Genomic DNA, 24,315 nt, shown 5'->3' with positions numbered 1-24,315 from the left:
GGTTCAATCCTGGTGGTGGTGGTGGTGGTGTGGATGAGGACGGGGGGGGGAGGAGGAGAAAGAGCTTGGCTGCTTGGCTCTTGGACTCCTCCCATCCATCTCCCTTCTCTTCATTGTCTCTAGCTATGACCTTTGGACCACAAACCGAGGTTGGTTCTGAAGCATAGAGATGGGCTTGTCTACCCTACAACCTCTTTCCCCTTTAGCTGCACACTGAGTTCCCCAGCTCTGCCTGGCTCTGCCTTGCTGGGGCTGGTCTATGTGGAGAGACTTAGATGGAGATTGACCAGATGTTGGGGAAGCAGTAAGCTGACAGGCAAATGGACAGACAGACAAGTCACTGTCCAGGCTATCCTTGATTCCCAGTCAATCCCCATAAAAGCTTCACTCCTAACCTCTAACCTCTCTTTAGCTATGGCCTGATTGTTACCTAAGGTTTCCCCACCTGTACAGAGCCTCAGTTTTTTCATCTGTACTATGGATATAAACACCTTCACCAGATGGTTGGAAACTGAATGATATGACAACTTGGGGACACAGGACCAAGTGCTAGGTATCACCCCTCCCTTGAAGAGACCCCTGTCTCTTGGAGCAACATGTGATGCCTGCTGAGTCTCTCAGGTAGCCATAGCTCAGGGATACAGGTGGCATAGACCTAGCCTCCTGGGCCACTCTATTCCTCTGGGGATCATAATTCCTTCAAATCCAGAGTGTTGGCCATGCTCTATGCTGTTTTCAAGGCCTGTTCCAACTGTCTCTCTCATTCATCAGACCAGGAGAATTGCTGCTAAGCCAGGTCTGTGCTTGGAGTCCTAGGAAGTGGCGAACCCTGTAGCACTGTTCCCTTGTTATGTCAAGAGTCTTTTAACAATCAGAATTAGGGAGTGAGCATCAGGGCCTGTGCCTGGGAATAGTCACTTCCTTTCCCAGAAGACTAGGGAACTCCCAGGGTGGTAGCCCCAGAATCCTCAGCCCTGCCCTCATGTCTTTTACCCAGCTCTGGCTGAGGTCCATGGCCTACTGCCAATCTGATGGCAGTGGGTGTGTCAGCCACCACGGAATAGGGATACAAGGATAGGTTTTAGAGGTCTCCTCCAAGCCCCTTAACTTTCTTCCTTCCCCAATGAGCAACAGAATGTGTCCCCCCACCCCCCACCATGTTCCCTCAACACCCTGCCTTGGCCCAGGGCTTTGGTTCCCACAGTCCTCATCCAGGCAGGGCTGGCAGCAGGTGACTGGATGGCGCTGAGAAGGGCAGGGTGAGTGGAGGCGTGGGCCCCACAAGTGCACTCCTCAGCCAATCAGCAGCCTGCCCAGCCGGTGGATTCGGTTACAAGCCCAAGATCACCCCATACTCCAGCCTCCTTTCTCCTCCTCCTGCTGCTCCATTCATTGGCCCTGCCTCACAGGGCCTGCTGGACATAGCTTCCGCTGCCCCCCCCCCCGCCCCCGCTTAGCTGCTGCCTCGTGGGCCGCCAGGGGGCTTTGTCTGACCAGGCTGGGCTATGGCAGAATGGGGGTTCTGGCAGTGCTGCTAGGGGTGCTTGGCTTTCTGGGGTTGACTCCAGGGGGCTCCCATGCCCTCCACTGGGATAGCACTTCTTGCCACTTGGCCAGATCCATCCCTGGCAGCCCTCTTGGGTCCTTGAGCTTCCTGGGCAAGGATACCCAGGGACTGGCACTGTTCCACGCCCGCTGGGATGCACACAGAAGGCTGCAGGTATGTAGCAGGCTGGATGAACCAGAGCTCACGGCAACTTTCGGTGCTCTCTGTGTTCATGAGATCACCCAGGGCTTCTTCATTCACACCCCCGGACCTGAGCTTCAGAGAACACTGGCCATGCTTCAGAGTCAGTGGGAAACCTGCCAAGGACCTGAGGAAGGTCCAGCAAGGGCCAGGGAGAAGAGAATGGCAGGGCAGAGTGGAGCACCTGGCAGAGGGCATCTGCGAACAAAGAGAGGCTGGACCATGCCTGGCACACTGTGGTGTGGAGTTGGAGACTCTGCTGGGAACTCCTCGGAGTTGGGTGAGCCCCAGGGGTGTGAGCTGGGTATCTGATGGGGGAGGCACAGGCTTCAGCACTGGATCCCACTTTCCCGTCTGAGTGTCCTTTGAGGAGTGACTTAACCATTCTGAGCCTCAATTTCCTTATCTGTAAAGTGGGGGTGACCATGAGTCTTATCATGGGACGCTTAAGTGATATAATAGATGCAGAAGGTCTTATTCAAACCTGGGAGTCCTCATTAATCACCTTCTGAGGAAGGGAATAGACTGGGGAGGATTCAAGGTCTGCTGAGCCAAAAAACCTGTACCCATAAGTCTAGGTTCGAATCTCAAATAAGCACATTCATACTTAGCAAGTCACTTCCCCACTGAACCCCAGTTTCCTCACCTGTAAAACGAAGGTGACACCTCATTTTCAGGACTGCTGTGAGTTTGGGCGTGGGATGTGCTGGGCACTCAGGGTGTGTTCAGTAAAGGGAGCTACTGCTTGGACTGTGATAGGTTACTATCTGTGTGGAGGGTTAGGGGATGACTTAGCACCTGAGTCTGGTAGGTCAGCAGTACCTCATTTTGCCAGTAAGAAAGGCTGTACTCTATCTGTATACCACTCCATTACACACACATTCCTAACTTTAGAGTTTTATTTGGAGCATGAGCTTGGGAACCCTAGGGGCAGACTCCAATTCCCCTAAGGAAGATCTTTCCATATGCTCATGGGTGGGCTGTCTGGCACTGGGATTTGCCCAAAAAGGGCTGCAGACTGGCTGTTCTCTTGAAACTTTGAAACAGAGGCTCTCATAGAGGGAGAATGACTGGCTTGAGTTTTATGTCAGGGTTGGAGTGAGAACCAGAACTCTGTCCTCTTGATATCAGGTGGGCATAGCTGGTGGGTGGTGCCCAGGACCCTGATGAGCTGGTGTTCTTTCCCCTCCATGCAGGGATCTTCCAGGGCCCTGATCTCTGCTGCCGGGAACATGACCGCTGCCCACAGAATATCTCGCCCTTGCAGTATAACTATGGCATCCGAAACTTCAGATTCCATACCATCTCCCACTGTGACTGTGATACCAGGTTGGCAGAGGGTCTAAGGCTCAGGGACAGGGCAGAGTAATTCTTAGGATTCCAGAGAATCCTAAAGATGAGCCAGCATGGACCTCATAGTGCTGATGGAAAAACAGAACTGAGAGAGGGAAGGAACTTTTGAACCACAAACATTTGGCTGATAGTAGCAGGGTGGGTTGCTGGAAGAGCCAGGAGCTCTCTCTACTACGAGGACCTGAATGCTGACTCTGGGGCAGGTTCCAGCAATGCCTGAGGAACCAGCATGACTCCATCTCGGACATTGTGGGTGTAGCCTTCTTCAACGTACTGGAGATCCCCTGCTTTGTGCTGAAGGAGAAGGAGGCGTGTGTGGCGTGGTACTGGTGGGGAGGGTATGTGGCTGCACCCCTTGAGTCCTTTCCCAATCAGCAGGGGAACCTGGGTTTCAAGTCGGGTGAGGGAGGGCTGTCTCTCCATCAGGGAATGATTTCTTGTCAGGCTTGTCCTTTCCTTAGGGCAGGGTTCAGGCACCTTCTTCAGTGCCTCCCACAACCCAGTAAGATGGGGAAGGGGACTGGCAGACATACTTGGTCTCTTGGGGACAACTCCAGAGGTTTCTAGAAGCACCCTGGGGGCTTCTGGAGGCAGGGTATCTTGGTCACCAATTGCCACCAACTGCCATCTTCCAGGTGTAGGTCGTATGGCTCGGTGCTACTCGCCCATCTCCAGCCCACTACCTACTACAATGCCTCCTGGAGATCCCCCGTCACCTCCCTGACTCCAAGTCCCCAAAGCCTAGCCCCCACCAAACTGCAACAAAAGCAGCACCCTCAGAAGAGGCAGCCACAGCTAAAAAACTCCAGGTACCCCAGTCTGACCAACACCACAGTCTTCCAGGCCACATCCTCCAGGACTGATGTAGCCCCCACAGCTGATACATGGGCTCCCCATCCAGTTCTCCAGCACCTAAAACCTCAGGGTAAGCTCAGAATCTAACCTTCGGAGTTCCTGATATGAAGGGGGTGTCCTCTGTGTGCATTTTGGTAGGTGAAGTATATGTTGTTTATTTTCCTGCTCCAAGTGCTCGTAGGGTATCCCAACCTTTACCATCAAATGACACCGAAGTAAGGGATTTTCATAATATGCAAATTTTACCTCATCACTTCACATCTACTGAGCTCTTCTCCTGTGATGTCATGGCTACTTTTTATCACAGTTGACAAAAGTCCCAATGACCAGTGGTCCTGAGGCCCTACAAACCCCATCCCCCAGTCAAAATTCCAGTTTAACAAATTTAATTTGGCTCCTCAAATGCAGTCTTCAAAGACTGGAGATGTAGTTCAGTGGTAGAGCATTTGCCTACAGTGTGCAAGGCCCTACGTTTGACCTCCATCACTGCAAAAATAGAATAAAACCATGCAGCCTGCTCTTTCTCCTCTGAGCTTTTGCTCATACTGTTCCTTCTTTCTGAAGTACTCTCCTCCCTCTTCCTCTCTCAGCCTCAGTTTAGCAGTCTCTTCCTCCAGGAAGCCTTTCCTGTCCACCCTCAGCAGCAGTCTGGGTTTCCCCATGGGACACTTTGTGTGTGTGTGTGTGTGTGTGTGTGTGTGTATGTGTAGGGGCACATCCCACATGGGCAATACCCTAAGAGCACGAAGGGCAGGAGACAGAGACTGCGTTTGTGTTGACTGAGCATATGTTCTAGTGCTTCTCCTGGATGGTGGCAAACATTGGTGAAGCCATTCTGGTATACTGGGCAACCCTCATGACCATATATCCCCCCAGGTGCCCACAGGGCCTGCCGTAGCTTCCGCCGCCTGGACCAGTGTGAGCACCAAATTAAGCCCCAGGAAACCAAGTTCCAGCTGCTCAACAGTGCCCATGGGCCCCTTTTCCACTGCAACTGCACACAACGGTGAGGCCTGCAGGGCTCCCTGGTGGTGGGCTGTTTGGAAGGGGCACCTTGCTGGTGAGGTTCAAACCTAGCCTGAGCCTAACTCTGCCCCCAGTCTGGCACGCTTCCTGAGGCTCCATAGCCCACCTGCAGGTGCCAACATGCTCTGGGAGTTGCTGGGCACCACCTGCTTCAAATTGGTCCCTCCACTGGACTGTGCTGAGGACAAAGGGTAAGTGATGGCAAAGCCAGGAGATAATGTTGTTGTTTTTTTTTCCCCCAAGGGATGGGTTACCTATACCCCAATGGTGTGCCTGGGCCAAGGGGGTGGGGAAAGGGTCAGGAGGTTTCTGAGTTTCTTTGTCATCTGTCCCCTATCCCCTATTGCCTCAGATTCAGTTTTGCAGTTGGCCTGTTGGGGTTGCATCTTGGCTCTGTCATGTAATTCTTGTGTGTCCTTGACAAGTTGATTCACCTTTCCAAGCTTCCATTTCCTTATCTGTAAAGTGGTTATACAAGCCAAGGAAATGTCTTGTGTGATATACCAAACTTGCCTGAAACACAGTAAAATGCTTAATGTTCATTCCTAATCCACAATCTCATTTGGATTCTGATTCTCAAAGCCAGCCCCTTATTATTCCCACTTTACAGATGAAGAGGAAACTGAGGCCTGCACTGGCTCAGGTTCCCATAGCCAGGTAGTAACAAAACCCAGGCCTCTGGGGACCAGATCAGGTTTATTCTGCCTACCTTCTAGGTATAACCGTGCCCTCTCTGCCTTGTTGTGACCTTAGCTTCGCTCCTGATCCTCTCTGGGCATTGATCCCATTGTCTGCAGAGTAGGCTGGAATTCTGCTAGTGCTGACCATCTGGTTCTCTTCCAACAGCTGTTCCAAAGACTCAAGGGCCATCAAGGTGTCAGCACGGCACTTGCGGCGACTTCAGAAGATACGATTCCAACTCAGGGATAAAGACACAGAGGAAGGGCAGGCATGGCCATTGGAGCCCGCAGGGACTCCTGTGTCATTCTACAACCAGTGCCTGCAGCTAACCCAGGCAACCTGGAGACTTAATGGGCAGCAGAAATTCTGGAGCTAGTGACCTCAGTTCCAGTTCTCTTGAGCATCAGCTTGGACCTTATCCCTAGCTTGACCAAGCACTGGGAATCTTGGTCTCTTCTCCATGGGTTAGACTGCAGCATGGCAGAAGCTCTTATGGAAAGCCGGGAGGCTAGAGGTGGGGGACCTTAAGGCTCAAATACCAGAGCATGTCTCCTGCAGTGCTGGGTGACCTTAAGCTGGTGACAAAACCCCTCTGTGAGGTTTTGTGAACATGGTATTCAGGAGGCTCACTCTAATGCCCTGGGCTTAGGGTCTTATACAGGAAACTTCACATTTGAATGGAAATGGGGAGAGTAACTTATTGCAGCAGCCCCAGGAGGTCCCAGAAGGAGGTACATGCATATTCATGTTGCAAAATTAATACATGTCTCAATAACCTGCCTAGGAAAGCCCTAGCACCTTGTCATGAAGCCCAGGGCAGCTGGTAGGAAACTAGGAATGTCACAGAAGTGCCTGCATCTGAATCCAGGATGGGGGCACTGGAGAGGGCTTCCCAACTCCTCTCTTTCTAGGGGGCTCCTTCTTTTAATAGCTGATACAACCTTCCTAGCCTAGGCCTGGACCATTCTTTCTGCCCTAAACCTAATTCAAATCTGTTCTGTGCACTGGGGCAAAGGACCTCCCTCCCCTGTTCTAAGCCTTGATTTCCTCCTCTGAAAAGGGTGTGTGTGTATACCAGAGCTACCTCATAGTCTTTTGGGGATCAAGTGAACTAATATTTACATACTTATAGCACTTAGCACCTAGTAAATATTCCTTCTCTAACACAGCCAAACTGCTTTGGTATAACATCCTGAGAAACTGATGTAACCTCTTGGAGACCTCAATTTGCTCTCCCATGCCTGAGTCTAAGAATGGCACTGAACCCATTTGGTTGTGGTACAGATTAAAGGAGATGGCATGAATCCCATATATAGTACCTGGTAAATGTCAATTCTGTCATTCTCTTACCTCTTTATTCTCTGCTTCTGACTAACTACCCCCATCCCCAGACTGCTAAGAAGTTAGGAAACAGCCAGGAGTGAAGCTGGAGAATTTAATTCCTAATGGATGTACTCCAAGATTAGGATTTCTGCCAGTGCTTTCCCACCAATCCAGATGGGGGTCCAGGCGGGGCTTTGCTGATTATCACAGTTAAAGTGCCAGGACTGAGTTTGGGGGGACCCTAGTTGGCCACCCCTGGCCAGGACAGAGTGGTAGGTACAGATACAGCTGGAGCAGCAGCAGAAGAGAGGCAGGCAGGTTTGTGGAAGATTGAGGCAGAGTGGGGCCACCAGGGCCCATCTGCCCACCCTATCCTCATGGCCCTAGGCCCCCTTCCTCTAGTCCTTGACGGCCCTGGGGACTGGGAGATAGGCTGTCAGGGTCAGAGGTCTCCCGATCAGGTCCCCAGGAGCCACCACCACCAGGATCTACAGCCTCCAGACGCAAAGCTGGCAGCAGGCCCAGGCTTCGAGGCACAGCTGGTTGAAAGGTCCAGGGGCCAGGAAGCCCAGAAGGCCCCTCCTCACTACTTCCCCAGCTGCCGCTACTATTGCTCTTATCAGGGGCCACCCAGGGCAGCCGGCGGCTCTGGGGTGATGGGCTACGGCTGGTACCACGGCGTTCACGGGATGAAGGCCGAAGGGCAAGACCAGGGAAACGGGCCAGGCCTGGACTGCGGCTACGGTGTCTCTTGGACTTGCCAGGACTGGGGCTGCGGGACTTGGGTGCAAGCAGCTCCAGAGTGCTGTCATCCTCACCCTCTGAGCTGGTGCCCGAGGTGTCTGTGCTGCTGCTGGCTGACTCCGAGGTAGGCAGCGAGATCTGAGGGGAATGCTGGTTACTGGAGCACCCCACTCCCCAACCTGGGCACAGAGGCCTCTTGAAACCACTCTAATCCTCCCATTGGCAGACCTAGGGAATTGGGCCACTGGTCTGAGGTCTAGGAGTAGAATGTGGAGGCTTTGGCATTTGAACAGGGCCTTTTGGCATCCCATGACCCTGCAGTCTGGCCTACTTACCTGGAAGGGTTCAGTGACACCAATGAGGATGCTGTGGTTGTGGCTATAATAGCCCAGGATGAAGTCTCCGTGGCCTTTTGGCAGCGATTCTTCACTGAATGTCACCTGGTGGGCCCAGGGGTATAAGCCCAAATTGGGATTAAGGGGGCTACCTCAAGATGAGTCTTGAGGTCTCCCTACATTCCCTTTCCTTCTAAGTACCTGGTAGATATTCCCATCCACGTCTTCATGTTTGGCCCAGACATAAGCCACATAGTCCTTGCAGTGGCGGAAACCCACCTGGGACAAGAAGAATGAGGACTGTGACCTCTAATACCGCATCCCAGTAGCCTTTGGGAATAACACCAAACACTGGACACAGCAGTGACCCTCAGCTGTTCCTCCAGGGCACTTCCTCCCCTAATACACCAACCACCCTTGCCCTTCTTACCCGGTACAAGCCGATCCAGTCCCAAGAGCTGCGGGCGAACACTGTTTCCATGCGATACTTTACTACAGCTTGCTCTGGCCGCACCCACTCATCTGCTACTTCCAGACGCACGAGTGGTAGGTCGTCCCTGAAGGCAAACTGTCCAGGCAAGGCAGGGTTAGGGGGCAATCTCAGGAGAAACCCTCTAGCATTCCACACACCCGGGGTTCTTGGGTTGGAGTCAGCACAAGTCAGCAGAGACAAAGGAATATGAGGCCATTTCATAGACTGGGAAACTGAGGTACAACAGGTCTAGGATAAACATCAAGCTTTCTGCCTTCTAGCCCAGGATTCCTTCTACCCATTGCCTCCTCAGGGAGTGAGTGGAACACAGATTTGAGGCCAGTAGACTCTCGCAGTTTGATCCTGGTTCTGCATTGCACTTTATGCAATGAGCAAGCTCTTCAGCCTCTATGAATGCCAGGGCCCCTGTCTATAAACTAGAGGCTGTTATTTAACACTTGGGGGTGGTTCTACAGATTCATTGAAATACCATTTGTAAAACATTTTATAAACTTTACAGTATAAAAGTAAGTAAGTAATAAGAATTTGCCTACATGTTAGCAAGGGGGACAGGAAAAATCCTATGATATATTGGGTATTCTGGAATAAGCTGAATACTCCTGAGCTGGCAAGAACAGCACACTAACAACTGCCTTGTCATCAGTCCACAAAGACAAATTATAATCATGAGTATCCTTCCCCCAGGATCAACCGTACTGACGGAGGTTAGGGGAGTCACCTAAATGGGTGGGACTGCAGGGGTGGCAGATAACCAGGGTATTGGCTCTACTGGTGTCCCTAGGAGAAGTGCTCAGGTGGTGCCAGCTTCAGGTCTTTGTCTGCTCCCCTGTTGATCTGGTTTCAGGTTTCCTTCCCTCAGTTTCTAAGCCAAGTTATTCCAGAAGAAACTGGCACATTCCCTCCCTGTCCCTGGGTTTCTAACAGACAGTCTGGTGGAAATGGCCTCCATCTCCTCCCAAAAACCCCTGCTAAGGGTCAAAACCCCTGCTAAGCCCTATTCTGATGGCATTGCTTTGGATAATACTTAAGGTTCTCTGAGCCTCAGTTTCTCTCATCAGTAAAACAGGGAGAAGAATTTGGACATTTAAAAGGACGACACACGTAAAGTGCCCTACACAGGGCCTGACACATTGTAGGTACTCAACAGGTAACATTTTTTGAAGGAGATAGTCTTAGAAAGGGCAGGAAGGACAGGGTAAAAGGAGCAATTTTATGTATGTGTGTGTGCGTGTATTGCTAGGAATAAAACCCAGGGCCTTGTACATGCAAAGCAAGCATTCTACCAGTCAGGTTCCTGACTGAGGGTTAAACCTCAAGTCCAAGTCCTTTACCATAGGTCATGGGAGGGGGAGGCCAGGCATGGGCACATTTCCACTCCCTGGAGACATTGGCCCTTGTCCCACTTACTGACGACAGGACAAAGTTACCAGGAAAAATATTTTCTGACCTGCAGGATTTCTTCTTATCAGATTGACAGAATTCAGTGTAGAGTTTCAGAGTTGGAAAGACTGGATCTAGCCTGCTCCACTTCTGCCAATGAGCCTTTATTTGTATAACTTGGGGTCCATTAGGAACCTCAGATTCTCCCACAGAAAAAAAGGGAGTTTTACTACATGATTTTTTAGATCTGGTTCTGACATTCTAGAATTCTTCCCTCCCTCCCCATCTTTTGTTTATTTTGTTTTGCAGTTTTGAAGACTGAACCTAGGGGCTCTCTATGACTGAGCTACATCTCCAGTCCCTATCTCATTTTTAAAAATTCTGACAGAGTCTCACTAAATTGCTGAGACTGATCTTAAACTTGATGTTTACCTCAAACCTGCCTCAGTCTCCCAAGTAGATTACAGATATATGCCATCATGCCCAGCTGGATTTTCACTTTAACAACCAGGAACCTCAACCCTAAAAACAATATAGTCATCCCTCAGTATTTGTAAGAAATTGGTTCCAGATCCCTGGTGGATACCAATATCCAAGAATGTTTAAATCCCTTATATAAAATGGTATAGTAATGTGCATATAACCTTGCACATTCTCCTGTATATTTTAAATCATCTCTGATTACTTATAATACCTACCAATGCAAATGCTGTGTAAATAGTTGTTATACTGTATTACTGAGGGGAAAATAACAAGGAAAAAAAGTCTATACATGTTCAGTACAGATGAAATTTTAAAAATCTTTGTGTGTGTGTGTGTGTGTGTGTGTGAGAGAGAGAGAGAGAGAGAGAGAGAGAGACAGACACTAGGGATTGAACCTGGGACTTCACAGATGCTAGGCAAGCACTTGACCACTGAGATATTCCCCTTCCCCTTCCCCTATTCTAATTTGCCTAGGCTAGCCTCAAACTTGTGATCCTCCTGCCTCAGCACCCCAAGTAACTGGGGTAACAGGAATGTATCACTGTGCTGACAGGACACAATTTTTTTCTGAATATTTTCAATTTGCAGTTGGTTGAATCTGTGGATGTGAACCCATGATACAGAAGATGATACTAAACTCTAGTAACTATTTTGAGATTGGCTCTTTATTTTTTATATCTCTATTCCCCTTCTCCATTACTACCTTACTGTCATAAGGCCGGGCATACGATCAGATAGTAAGTAAAAATAATGAATGGTATATGGGGGTTTTGAGTAACATTTTGATTTTGCTGATCTTATTATACATGTGAATTTTAACATGTTACCCTAAACCTTTCTTAGAAGAAAGTTTAGGGTAACTGACTTGGGTTCAAATCCTAACTCTTCTTACTTAGCTGTGTAACCCTGGACAAGTGATGCTATCCTATCTCTGAGTCTCAGCCTCCTCGTCTGAAAATAGAGATAATAACCCATTCCCATTCTGTTAGAATAAATAGATGGTACTAAAGGCAGATGCAAGGGGTTACAGGTGGGCAATGGGAAGCTGAGCTGGGCCAGAGGATGTCATGAGGGGAAGATGAGGTCGGAACTCACCTGCAGGACAAACTGGGCAGCTACAGGCTTGTGGTCACTGACTGTGTATTCCATGTGGCTGCGGTAGCTGTGCTGGGTCACTTGAAGCCGGTGGCTCTCCCTTCCTGAAGGACTGGGACCTCCACCTGGAGCTTTGACCTTCCACAGGATACGATCTGTCCAGGCTGGTTTCCGCTTCTTAGCACTGCAGTGGACAGAGATAGCCCGAGTTACAGGGGGCTATGCCTTAACCTCTGGCCTTGCCTCCTGCCCCTCTTCCCACAGTCTTCCACAGGAGACCTCAGCCCACATCTTCTTCCCATTTCAGAGCTTACCTGGTATCATATTTGTTGGTACCCACATCAAACTTGAAGGTGGGAGCGAAGTTAAGGGGCCCCTCCTGGAAGCCCTTCAAGATGGGCCAGGTGTTCTTGGCCATGTTGAGCTGTGGAGGTCCAGAAGGGCAGAACTGGACAACAGCTTGGAACCTTCCAGCACCCGGGAGTAGGGATGAGGGCAAGGACCATAACCTAAGGTACAGGTGTGTCCCAGGAATATGCTCTGTGTACTTGGGGGTTTGGGGTGGGGGCTAGGATTCCCCACCTGATCCTTCTCCCAAAGCTGATGGAGCTGGTCACTGTCAATGGCAAACTTGACAAAGTGCAGGTCGAAGCTCTCAATGCGGAAGTTCAGGTCCCCAAACCAGAATACAAGGCTGTTTGTGGGTGGGGGTTCAGTGGGTCAATGGGGTGGAAGGATCCAACCCAGATCCTTCTGGACCCCCATCCAACCCAACAGCACTAGAGCCTCTAAAGATGCCAGTGGGTGAGTGGGTGGCACCAGAGCCTTCAGACATCAAGGAGCAAAAGGAAGTAGAGGGGTGAGTCTGGAGGAAATTAGGTTCCAACCTTCAGTCCCTCGAGGCCCTCAGCAAAGCTACACCCTTAAAGCTCAGCCCCCTCGATCAAATTGCTATCTGTCTTTGTATTCCCACAAGTACTTTGGATGGTCACTCACCCCAACAGGCCTCTCTCCACAAGCATCACCCAGAGGGTGCTCCACACACTGTCACTAGCCTTCACACCTCCACCCACACCTTGCTGCCTTGAAGTGGCAGCGCTTTGGCTCATACTCATGATCCAGGATGCCGTGGGCACCAGGTCCCTGGAATTGCTGGAGGCTAAGGATGGTTTGAAAGTTGTCCTTCCGCTGCTCCGCCTTGTCCATGTGTGCTGGCAAGTGGCAATTCAGGAAGCAGAGCATGTGCCCGAAGGCCGCCAGTCGTATGCTCACTCCACCCTTGTTACCCTAGGGAGGCCGGGTTGGGCAGGTCATGGGCGGAGCCTAGGCGAGGAAGTGAGTCGCTGGGAGGGCATAGGAGAGGATGAGGGTGGATGAGGATTGAACAAGGGTGGGTCCTAGGAAAAGAGCAGAACTTTGGGACAGGGCGGGTAAAGAATAGGGGCGGGGTCTAGAGAAATGGGGTGTGATGTTGTTGGTGCTTGGGGAGAGGCAGGCCGCTGGGTAAGGGGGTGCAGCGTAAGGAGGAAACCTTGCAGATGCATGGGGGCCAGGGGACTAATTAAGGGCCACCTTTGGGGCTAGTCCCTCCTGGACCTCTCCCATGCTCACCCAGTAGCCACCCAGGCCAGTGCGAGTGCAATCGGTCTGCACATCCCTCAGGAAGGGCAGGTGATAGTACTTGGCGAACAGCAGAAGGATAACGCCTTGCATCCTCACAGTACTCACCTGCAGGGAGAAGCCGGAGGCAGGCACTGCTTTTGAGGATTAAGACACAATACCTTGTCCCTATCTTGCCCACGGGACAACAGAGGCCCAGCAGTTCCCACAAGAGTCAGAATAAAGATGGGGCCAGGAACCCAGAAGCTCTTCCAAAGGGTGAGGGAGGTATTACCAGCACAAAGTTGAAGGGCCCCAGGGCATCCATGAAGAGCTCGCTCCACTGGTCAGTGAAGAGAGCGTCCTTGAGCCTCTTGTTGATCATGGAATTCACTTCCTGCAACCTGGGGAGGTACCAGGGTGGGGGCAGCCATGGATTGGAAACCCCTATCATAGTTGAGGGCCTATGAGGCCTGAGGGGCTGAGAAAGGGGTATATGAACTTTGCCCCTTACCCTATGGCAATCATGTCTGCACCGTCACTGTCATTGCCACCGCCCAGGTGGAGGAGGGATGTGACATCGTCTGGGGGCATAGCGGTGCCCACATTCCACGTGACCACAGTGATCCTGGGGGTAGGGGCATGGAGAGGTTACTGCTGGGCACCACTTACCCACCTTCCCCTGCCCTCCCACAGGGCTGTCTCTGGAGAGGCAGATGTGGGTAAAATCCTTTAGAAGAACCCACACTGGACCCAGAATCCCTCCTACCAGATTCACCCTGGTGATATACACTGAGGTCGGAGCAAGTCCCTTAGGAAAGGATGATGTCTTTTAATTGTCCCAAAGTGGGCCCAGCACTCCTCCTAGGGACAAATCCTCAGGGAGGCACTCTGAGTCAGAGTACACCATCACCCTGGAAGAATGGCTAGTCTCCAAGCTCAAGGTCCACTCACCGGAATCCAGGGTCGCTCTTGCATGTAGGCTGAGCTGACCAAGAGGAGGAGGATGAGGAGGACGAAGTGGATGTAGAAGAGATGGTGACTGGGGCTGGAGTTTCTTGGGTCTGAAGATTAGGGCTTGGGCACCTACCAGGTCCTGCACCCTGGGTGACAAGCCCTGCACTAGAAGTGCCAGGTCCTGTACCCTGGGTGCTAGACCTGGGGAGGGCCACCTCAGGGGCTGGGGTGACACAGGAAGAGCAGTTGGGAGATCGGCTGGGGGAACGGCTGGGAGACCGAGGTGGCTTGGGCAAAGGTGGGGGCACAGTCTGACCTGAGGAACTCCCTGGCCGGAAGGTAGGGGACAAAAGTCCAGGGGAGCGAGTGCCAGGCTCTGGAGGGCCCTGGCTCACATCCAAAGGCAGGGTCTGGGGTGGCCGTGGATCCTCAGGGCTGTTGTGGGGGGCCTCAGGCCGGGCTCGGAAGGAGGAAGAAAACCGGGGATCTTGGGAGGTTTGGATGAAGGATGTGGAGCCTGTCGGACCAGATGCCTGAGCTGGAGGCTGGAGATGCCCTTCAGAAGTGGGGAGAGGTCTGGGGGTTGGGGCGTCCCTCTGTCTAGCTGGTGTCCATCCTACAGAAGCTGGAGCTGAGGCCATGGCTGTTGGAGCCAGGGTCCGCTCCTGAGAGGGTGACAGAATTGGACTGAGCACTGGGGAAGGACTGGAGTGGGGCTGGAGGGGCTGCTCCTGAGAAGCCAGGGCCAGGCTTAAGCCTGAGGCTGCTAGTGCTGGCTTGGGTCCCACAGAGGTGGGTGATAACTGCTTCTGGTCCCTGGAAATTGGAGGCAGAGTAGATGGGGGAGGCCTTGGCACTGCTGAGGCAGACATCACCAGTTGCCCCAGGGATGCTGGAGCCAGGACTGAGCCTGAGGTGGCTGGGGGAGGCTTTGGTCCAGCTGAGGCAGACACCACCAGCTGGCCCACAGATGTTGGAGCCAGACTAGAGCTGCGGTGGGAAGGAACTCTTTTCTGTCCTCCAGGAGTAGACATTGGAGCCATGATGGGTCGGGGAGATGCCAAAGCCAGCCTCGGCCCCTCTGAGGAAGGTGACATAGCTGTGTGTGGCCCCACAGGTGCTAGAGCCAACTTTGGTTCCATGGGTACTGGGGCTGCATTCTTCTTTGCTGGGAGCTGAAAATTTGAGTCCACCTTGTAGAGGATCTCTTTTTGGTACCAAGAATTAAACCCAGCGGGAGGGGCACCTAACCACTGAGACACATCCCCAGTCCTTTTTTATTTTTAATTTTGAGACAGGGTCTTGCTAAGTTACTTAGGGCCTCCCTAAGTTTCTGAGGCTGGCTTTGAACTCTTGATCCTTCTGCCTCAGCCTCCGAAGCTTCTGGGATCACAGGCGTGCGTCACTGTGACCAGCTTCAGCTTCTCTGAGCAAAAAGTTCTCTCCCCATCTTTGAAGTCTAAAACCCGTTTCACATATGGGGAAACTGAGACCTGAATTGAATAAAGCAGAGTGAGCCTGAATCTGAGGGTTCTCCTGTTCTTTCTGACTGGAACCCACTCTGTGCCTACCCTGAACAGTTTCCCTGGGAAACTCTCTCATTGTAGTCTCTGCAACTCCCTGGCCAAGGGCAAATGACCTGACACTCCAGGTCCACCCACACTGGGTCCAGACTATTAAGTACTTCTCCTTTTCTCCATGGTGGCCAGAAATCCTCAGATCCTGTGTCGTCATAGTCCGTCACCTCCCCACCCCGTTCCCCCAATAAAACATCCCCAACTCCTTGGTCACATTCCTCCCTGTGTCATCCATTATCAAAGCTCCTCACAGGGGCAAAAACTGAGGACTGAGACTAGCCATGTACATTCCTGGCCCAGCTCTGTGTGAATTTAGGCAAGCACCTTTGTGCTCAGGGCCTTGGTTTCCCTGTCTATAAAGCAAAGGGACTGGGTGAAGGGTCCTGGACCACACCAGATTCTGAGGAGTCTTGGTCTCATATTCCCTACATGTTATGGAATTAAACTACCCTCACCAAGTGTAATTGTACCATTCAGAGGAAGTTGATCCTGATGTCACACCTCTCCATGTCCAGGTCGTACCTTCCTACCCTCTTCACCCTCTCCCCCCACCTGTGAGGACAGATCACCAGGTATCCCCTTTATGTCTGGCAGGTAGGGGACAATAGTGCTGCAGGGATCCACTCTCCCTTTCCCATCCATCCTCTGTTTATGATGTCCTGTCCCCAGAAGACAGGATAAAGTGTCCTTTGTCAGGGAGGACAGAAGAAGGTCTACATTCACCCCAGGGTGGCCCCATCCCTGCTTCTAGAGACGCAGTTCTGTCTCTGTCCTGTGTCCTTCTCAGTTCGGAGAACCTGAAACTGTGCCTCCACCTCCCTTCCCAAACTCAAGCTCTTTAAGGCTGCGTTTTGGGCATCCTTCTTGGCTCCAAGTGTCCCACTGTGTACCCCCCCACACCGCCTCCAGCACTAACAACTTAGACATCCCAGATGTCACAGTTTTAGTCTTCAGAGACAAGCCTCCTCATTTTGCAATAGCTCAGAGAAGACAAGCAACTTGCCCAAGGTCACACAGCAAATCTAGAGAATAATTGGGTCCCCTGACACCCAGTCTAGGGCTCTTTGGGGGATTCCTGGAAATGGCTAACTCCATCTCTCTCTCTCTGGGCATTCTGTCACTGACACTCAGCCTCCAGGGTGACCTCTTTGCTCAGCTCATGCTTGGTGGGCACAGGAGAGTGCCAGTCCCTTATCCAGGGGTGCCAGGGTGCCTGCAGTGTGGGGGGCGTGAGACCAGGGGTCAGGAATGGGGGGCTAGGTTTTGGGGGTCTTACCTTGGAGGGTGTCCCAGTTTGAGAAACCCCATGTGGCCCAGATAAGGGGCCCAATCGAGTCCCAGTCCCTGGTCTCGGGCTACCACTGTTGCTCTGGCCCTCCATGTCTGCAGCCCCCAGCAGCCCGGGCTCCCTCGGGCTCTGGCTCCAGCTCCTCCGCTCCCGGGAACCAGTGATGTCATCAGTCGTTTCAACCTGCTGAGAATTTAAAGGCACAGGCACCCACTTTCCTGCCTAGAGGTGGCCCTCACAAGGAGGCTGCCCCCTGGGAAAACTTCAAGTTGGCTGCTGAGGCTGAAAAGACCATGGGGGTCAGAGAATGCCCATCACCTAGCCCAGGTCCCAACTGGAACCCAGGAGTAGGCATTCTGTTTGCCCCCACCCTCCTGACAATAGGCCTGGCCAGACCTTCTCCAGGGAGGGGCATTGACACACCTGCAGGTGAGACAGGCACAGGTGGTTCAGAGGTCAACAACCTCTCCAAAGCCTCAGAGACACCTGAGTCCCTGCCCTACTCTTGTAAACTTCCTACCTCCCTGTTAGCCCAGGCCTTGCCTTGGCCCCCACCCTTGCCCCATTTTCAGGCCTTGGTACCTGCCCCCCTCCACCCTCCCTCCTGCCTGGCTCCATTCTTTCCCATTCCAGAACTAGACACTCAGGCTCCAGCCACTGGAGTCCTTTCCCATCTCAACCTCAGCACCAGCCCCTCCTCTTCTGTAAACACTCTGCTGCCTGCAGCTGGCCCCACATCCAGGCCTGTCCTAGCCCAGCTTCTCAGCTTTCCTTTCTCCAGTACTCACTGGGTGTGGTTTGGGAGGGAACTTCCTCAAGGTCACCTGGTAAACTAGGAGGGTCTCCTGAGTTTCAGTGAGGATACTCAGTAACCATGGGGTATGGAGGGGATGGGTACTGGGGTGGAGAAAGTTCCAGGAGTGGGGGATTGGACTTGGCACCAGGGTCAAACAGGCCTCAGAACTCCAATGGCCAAGACCTTGCACAGGACCTGGTCGCAAACAGGCCTAGGGGAATGATTGCTGAATGAATGAACAAATGAATGAATGAATTAGAAGAGTGAATAAGTGATGAGGATCAGATTTGGCCAGGGATGACTGTGGTCTATGATTCTGTCTCTTCTTCACACTCTCTTCTATTTGCTTAGCAGTCCCTGAAATATCAGTTTCTTCAGAACTGCTGGATTGCTTGGGGAGGACTGAGCCCACCCAATTCAGGCTTAAAATGTTCAGGGTTCTATCCCCAGAGCTTCCAGTTGGTTGACAGTCACATCTGTATTTTCATGGGCCTCTGTGGTCCCCTATGTGAAGGTCATGTGGACAAATGCCTCATTCTCCTTTACTCTCCCACCTCCACTTGACTGCCTCTGGGTCTATTCTATATTTCCAGCCCATATCTTTATGAGGCTGGAATTTGAAAAGACAAAGACAGACCATATTAAGGTACTGTAATAGAAAGGTCTTTGGACGTGATGACAGAGATAACAGTGCTAATGGTGGAGGTAACTGTGATGATGGGTATGATGATGTACATAACTAACAATGGAAGTGAGGAATTGACAGTGATGGTGGTAAACGAAGCGAAAGTGATAGTGACAGCAAAGGCGAGGTGATGATGGTTGGGATAAAGTTGGTTGTAGAGATAGTGCAGGTGTTGAGAACAGCAGTGGTGGAGGTGATAACAAAGGTACAGATTATGGTGCTGGTAATGGAATGAAGGGAAAGTGTCATTGGGGATAAACAGAGGACAAATGGGGGGCAAAAGAGATGATGGGGTGGTACTGTGATGATGGGAGAGGTGGTGGTGGGGTTGGAGTTGAGGTAAGGTGGCAATGAGGGAGGATGTGAGAGTGGACATGGAGGTGATTATTAGAAAGGGAAGAAAAATTTGAACTCACCTTGCCCAGTCCTCTGACTCCTATTAAACAAGTGGAAAACTGAGGCCCCCAAGAGTACCAGCTTCTGATGCAATTCTGGAGGGGATGGGAGGAAGATACAGGCCTCTGGGACCAGTCCTAGGGTTAGGACAGGGCACCAATGCCCATTGGAAGCTACGCAAATGTCATGCAAATGACTGCACAGAGAGCTCCTCTGTGCCAGGAGGACAACCCAGGATTTCTCATGATCTCCTCTCCCTGAGCTCGGAGCTGGCAGGGGACTTTGTTTCTGCCCCTGTTACTGATTTACCTGGTGAGGTCACTGAGATTCTTGACTTGTGTAAGGGAGGTAAAAAAACACTAGATGCCTCCATAGTTTGCTGTGAAGATTAAACAAAATAATAGATACAAAGTGTTTAGCATAGAGCCTGGCATAAGCAAGCTCTCAGTAAAGGCTCCGTAGTTATCATCATCATTATCATCATTTCTTCATCATCATCATCATCATCATCATTATTATCGTCATCACCGTCATTATCTACTCCAGCCCATCCATTTGGTAGATGCTGAAACTGAGGCCTGGAGTGGTTGTATTCATAGGAGGAAGGGGAAAGGAACAGGAAGGGGGTGGTGGAGGGTGGACCCCAGCTGAGAAGGGAGCGAGTAGGAGCTATATTTGAACTCCTGGTATGATGACTCAGGAAGTTGATAACAGGCTCTGGGGCTCAGGGCGGCAGGCCGGGGGCAGCTGCCAGGGAGAACCGCCCCCCTGGAGACGGCTGTCTCTTGAGGCTCCTCCTGGCTCCCTCCTTTCCTTCATTCTGCAGGGAGGAGTGGTGTACCGAGGCAGAAGGTACAGCTTGGCCAGCCCCTTTCTGGAAACTCTTAGTGCTTCCCTTTAGGCTGTTTGGGTGATAGGAAGGGAAGATGGGTGGTTGACAGTTATCCCATTTACTCTCCACAATTACCCTGAAAGATTGGTCCTAAGACCCATATTTGACAGAAGAAAATACTGAGACCCCCATAGAGAATGGAGCACTAGAGAGGGAGAGGATAATTCTGCTTTGCGGAAGAGATGACTATTGAACCCTTGCTTGGAAGGAAAGTACATGATGCCAAATTGAAGAGGATAAATGCCCTAGGAAGCAGAGAGAATGGCAGGTGCAAAGAGATGGGGTGTAGAAGGTTCTGACTGTGAGAGGAAACAAAATTTGGACATGTGCCCTTCCAGCCTTTTGGCTCAGACTAAACACACCATGAGCAGGGGAAAGAGAGAAATAAAAATTCCTTTTTCCTCCTCTTCGTTCTCCTTTTACTCCTTCCATGGGTATTTGAGGATGGCAATGGTACAGAAGGGTTTGTTCTTCCTTCTCTGGTCACCCTGACCCAGGCCCATCCTGGAGGAGGTCACACTATGGCCACTATGTGGGAAATGTCTAGAAAGATATAGAGGATGAAACAAGGTATTGTGGAAAGGTGACAGAGGTAAGCATTAGGGAGAACGAGGTGAACAGGGAACAAAGGAGCATTTCTTTTCCCAAGATTTCAAATTTCCTTGCTGGTAACAAGTGCCATATGTTATATGTTATATCACTGCCCCCTTTGTTTCCACTCTCTGGGGAAGGTCGTCCCCACCCCACCCCCATTCTGCCACTCAGGAAATGGGCTTGAGAAGGAGTGACTTTCCCAAGGTCACACAGCTGGGGCTGAGCTCAGGCATCCCTCCTCCCTCTCCTTGGCTCCCCCTCCTCCCAGGCAGCCTGGCACCCGCTGTCAGCTGCTCTGAAGTGAGTGGCTATTTTTATTCTGGTGCGAGGGGATCTTGAGCAGCAGAGCCATGTAGGTTAGAAGGCTCTAGGACACCCGTCCTTAGCAAGCAAGGGAAAGCTTACTGCAGGGACTAGATTGTACTAAGCTTAGCTGGGGCCTCTCAATTCTTGCAGACTGACCTGCCCTGCTCCCATGTTTCCAGAAGCATCTCTATTGGGGTTCAGAACAGAGCATAGAGTCACAGTAAACTCTGGTTATGACCCTGATCCCACATCCAACTTGAGCCCTAATCTTGGTGTTGACTGAGCCCTGATCTCATGTCAAGACTGAGCCTTTACTCCATCTCTAGACTAAGTTATGACCATTGCCTTAGAATAAGCCCTGACTCTAGTCACATACTGAGCCCTGATCCAAGCTCAGCAAAAGGCCAATCCCAACTTGAGACCTTGATTCTGGACCTAGACTGAGCCCTGATCCTAACCTAAGACTGAGCCCTAATCACAGACTGATCACTAACCCTAGTCCAAAATAAACCTTGTTTTTGACTGAATCCTGACTCTGGTGGAAGCTTAAACCCTGATCTTGTTCACAAACTGAGCCCCAAATTTAATCATTGACTGAACCCTGATCTCAGACTAAATTCTGACCCTGGGTGGTGCAAACTTTGGATTCCTTGGTTATATACTGAGTCCTGACCTCTGGCTATGCCCTGAATTTGGTCAGAGTTTGAGCTCTGAACTTAATCATGGAGTTTTGTGAAGTCTGAGCCTAATCATTCCAGCCCAGACTCAATTCTAAACCTGCCCCTTTCAAGGTGCAGGAGACTCACCCCAAGGTGCTCTACCATTGAATTATATCCTCATGCCTTTTTATTTTTATTTTGAGATGAGGTCTTGCTAAGTTGCCAAGGCTGGCCTGGAACTTGATATTCTCCTGCCTCAGTCTCTGGGATTGCAGGTCTATGCTACCACAACCTTAAACCTTAAACCTGTTCTTAATCTAAGTGTTCACTTGACACTATTTGAACCTGACCCCATCACAGTCTAAACTCTAGTCCTAGCCCTATTTTGGTCTAGATTGCATGCCTCCACATAAGGGGCATTAATTATGAACAGAGATCTTTCCTGGGAGATTTTAGGCCTCCTGTACTGCTGATTGCCAGAATGTTCCTGGTACTATTGTGGCCACTGTCTCCACTGCTGGTTCCACTGGCTGGCTGGTCAACCCTCAGCAGCCCAAACTATGGCCCCTTCAGGCCACAGAGTCCAGGTTAATGCAATGAGAGTGGTTTGGTGGCATTTGTCCAATGAACAACAAGGGCCCATGGGGGCACTGGGATTTGGCTCTGTCAGCAAAAAAACCACAGACTCTGTGGGGCCTCTGGCTTCAGTCACTCTGGGGCCCTTGCTGGGTAGTTTGGGGTTGAAGTAGAAGCAGAGTAAGGGAACTAGTGGGATATGTTCCATTGTTTTGGAAGAGTTTACCATTTGTGTTTAAGTAGTACACACTTACTATAGAAAATATAGGAAAAAGCATAAAAGAGAAAAAATTTCACCTATAATTTTATCCACCAAGAGATGATCATTTTCACTTTTTGAATTATTTCCATCTAGATTTTGTCTAGGCATATGTATTCATACATACATTTATAAAATTCGTTGGTGGCTATGTTGTCATCACAACATTCATTGCAGTTTATCTTCATAACAGGAACCAGAATATGATTGACTTTAAGAAGGGGTCTTGGGGACTGGGGATTTAGCTCAGTTGGTAGAGTCTTGCCTCGCATGCACAAGGCCTCTGGGTTCAATCCCCATCACCACATACACACACACAAAAATTGACAAATCTTACTGTATGTTAATTGTACCTAAATAAAATTGGCACAAAAAATGTTTAAAAAAAAAGCAGGGGGTCTTGGGTAGAATGCTTGCCTCACATGCTCAAAACCCTGGGTTCAATTTCTAGCACCACAAAAAAAAAAAAAAAAAAAGGGGAGGGGTCTCAGGGCTGGGGTTGTAACTCAATGGTAGAGTGTTTGCCTAGCACATGTGAGGCAATGGGTTCAATCTTTGGCACCATAAAATAAATAAATAAATAAAGTTATTATGTCCATCTACAATTAAAAATATTTTTAAGAGAATAGGTTTCAATTGGTTAAGCTGAGTTTTAAAAATCATTGAGCCTTTATTGTTTAAGCCAGTTTAAGTTACAAAGAGCATCACAACTTGCAACTGATATTACTATATTGCAGTTTCAAAGCTTTTTTGCTTTTGTTACTTAATACCATAACTATGAACATTCTCCATGTCATTCAACATTATGATACATCATTTTAAACAACTGCATGGTTTTCCATTGTGTGGAACTACTATCATTTACTAAACTCATCCTCTGCTGTGACAAACTTACAGTATATTTGATAAACAACCTTGACCTAACAATTGGTCCCTTCTCTGATGATTACTTTGGGGCAAATTCTGAGCAGTGGAATTATAGGGTCAAACAACTGTTTGTAGGGTGTTGACATACTGAATCAAATTGCCCTTCAGGAAGTTTGGATGAATTCATACTTCCATGGCTGTGAATAGTGTTAGAGATAGTCCACTCCAATCATATTCTCAATGTCCTCATGTATTTATAGAAAACAGATATTAAAAACATCTCCAAGGCAATTATTTTTATATCTTCAAAATCAAGTCAGTGAAGGGGAAGTTGCAAGGTGCAAGCAAAGGGCTCAATGCAGGTGTGACTTATCCAGAGGCACAGTAGGTTCAGTGTCTAGGGCCCACAATACTTTCATGGGTCTGTGAAAATGTTTTAATTTAATTTTTTTTCTTTCTTTCTTCCTTTTGTTTATTTTGGCACTGGAGATTGAACCCAGGGGCGCTTAACCACTAAGCAACATCCCCAGCCCTTTTTAAAAATATATTTTACTTAGAGACAGGGTCTCACTAAGTTGCTTAAGGCCTCACTAAGTTGTTGAGGCTGGCTTTGAACCTGTGATCCTCCTGCCTCAGCCTCCCAGCTGGGATTACAGGAGTGGGCCACTGTTTTAATTTCTTTTAAAATGGAAAAAAAAAACAACCCACATAACAACAACAACAATAAAATGAATCTAGCCTGGATTCTATCATCTTTTTTATGAAGGCAGTTGTAAAATCCAATTTTTAATATGTATTTTTATTCACTTATTTTTATTATTGTATTTGGGATTGAACCCAGGAGCACTTTATCACTGAGTCATATCCCCAGTCCTGTTTATTTTTTATTTTGAGACAAGGTCTTGCTAAGTTGCTTAGAGCTTCATTAATTGCTGAGACTGGCCTCGAACTTGAAATTATCCCGTCTTAGCCTCTGGGATTAAAGGCATGTGCCATCATGCCCGGCTATTTACTCATTTTTGAGACAGATTTTGCTAAGTTGCTAAGGGTCTCACTAAGTTGTTGAGGTTGGTCTGGCAACTTGGAATCCTTCTGCTTCAGCCTTCCCAAATGTGCACCACTGCTCCTGCAGTAATATGTATCTTTTTTTAAATGGAGGAAGAAGTCCAAGAAGTCAAAATTCCTACAATTTATGCAGCTTTGGCTCAGGGTTGAGAAGGATTCTCTAGATTCAGTGGAAAGAGCACAGTGATCTCTCAGTATCTGCAGGGGTTTGATTCTAGACCTCCTCCATAATGAAATATGAGGATATTCAAGTCCCTTATATAAAGTTGGTGTAGCCTTTGCAT

The 24,315-nt window shown here is 49.9% G+C and overlaps 3 protein-coding genes across 6 annotated transcripts in view; 1 reads left to right on the top strand and 2 right to left on the bottom strand.

Moving 5' to 3' along the window:
- The first annotated feature begins 252 nt into the window (after positions 1-252).
- Pla2g3 (phospholipase A2 group III) lies at positions 253-6,971 on the top strand. 3 transcript variants are annotated; one of them, XM_048798249.1, is made up of 7 exons: positions 254-2,027; positions 2,944-3,076; positions 3,304-3,423; positions 3,736-4,025; positions 4,832-4,961; positions 5,056-5,172; positions 5,828-6,971. In XM_048798249.1, exons 1-7 carry the CDS (start codon positions 1,514-1,516, stop codon positions 6,036-6,038), a joined length of 1,515 nt encoding a protein of 504 aa, XP_048654206.1. In that variant the 5' UTR covers positions 254-1,513; the 3' UTR covers positions 6,039-6,971. The 3 variants fall into 3 exon arrangements, with proteins under 3 accessions (XP_048654207.1, XP_048654206.1, XP_015360438.1); XM_015504952.2 differs by having other exon boundaries at positions 3,304-3,438; XM_048798250.1 differs by lacking the exon at positions 3,304-3,423 and having other exon boundaries at positions 253-2,027.
- A 112-nt stretch (positions 6,972-7,083) lies between these two features.
- Positions 7,084-17,266, bottom strand: Inpp5j (inositol polyphosphate-5-phosphatase J). Of its 2 annotated transcripts, XM_048798242.1 has the most exons (13): positions 16,925-17,266; positions 14,069-15,246; positions 13,629-13,742; positions 13,410-13,518; positions 13,127-13,243; positions 12,627-12,802; positions 12,098-12,209; positions 11,830-11,939; positions 11,516-11,699; positions 8,495-8,632; positions 8,266-8,343; positions 8,065-8,169; positions 7,084-7,867 (listed from the first exon to the last, which is right to left on the bottom strand). In XM_048798242.1, exons 1-13 carry the CDS (start codon positions 17,027-17,029, stop codon positions 7,361-7,363), a joined length of 3,033 nt encoding a protein of 1,010 aa, XP_048654199.1. In that variant the 5' UTR covers positions 17,030-17,266; the 3' UTR covers positions 7,084-7,360. The 2 variants fall into 2 exon arrangements, with proteins under 2 accessions (XP_048654199.1, XP_048654200.1); XM_048798243.1 differs by lacking the exon at positions 14,069-15,246 and having other exon boundaries at positions 16,925-17,259.
- Positions 17,267-18,055: 789 nt separating this feature from the next.
- The window catches only part of Smtn (smoothelin), a 32,850-nt gene continuing 26,590 nt past the window's right edge, over positions 18,056-24,315 (bottom strand). Inside the window, exon 18 of the mRNA XM_048798248.1 lies at positions 18,056-18,068. The gene's annotated coding sequence lies outside the window, so the exon portion shown is untranslated. The remainder of the gene's footprint in view (positions 18,069-24,315) is intronic.

The sequence above is a fragment of the Marmota marmota genome, unplaced genomic scaffold (assembly GCF_001458135.2).
Source record: "Marmota marmota marmota unplaced genomic scaffold, marMar, whole genome shotgun sequence".
In the NCBI taxonomy this organism is placed as follows: Eukaryota; Metazoa; Chordata; class Mammalia; order Rodentia; family Sciuridae; genus Marmota; species Marmota marmota.
Note: the sequence above shows the minus strand (reverse complement) of the source record. Positions and strands in the feature narration are given on the sequence as shown.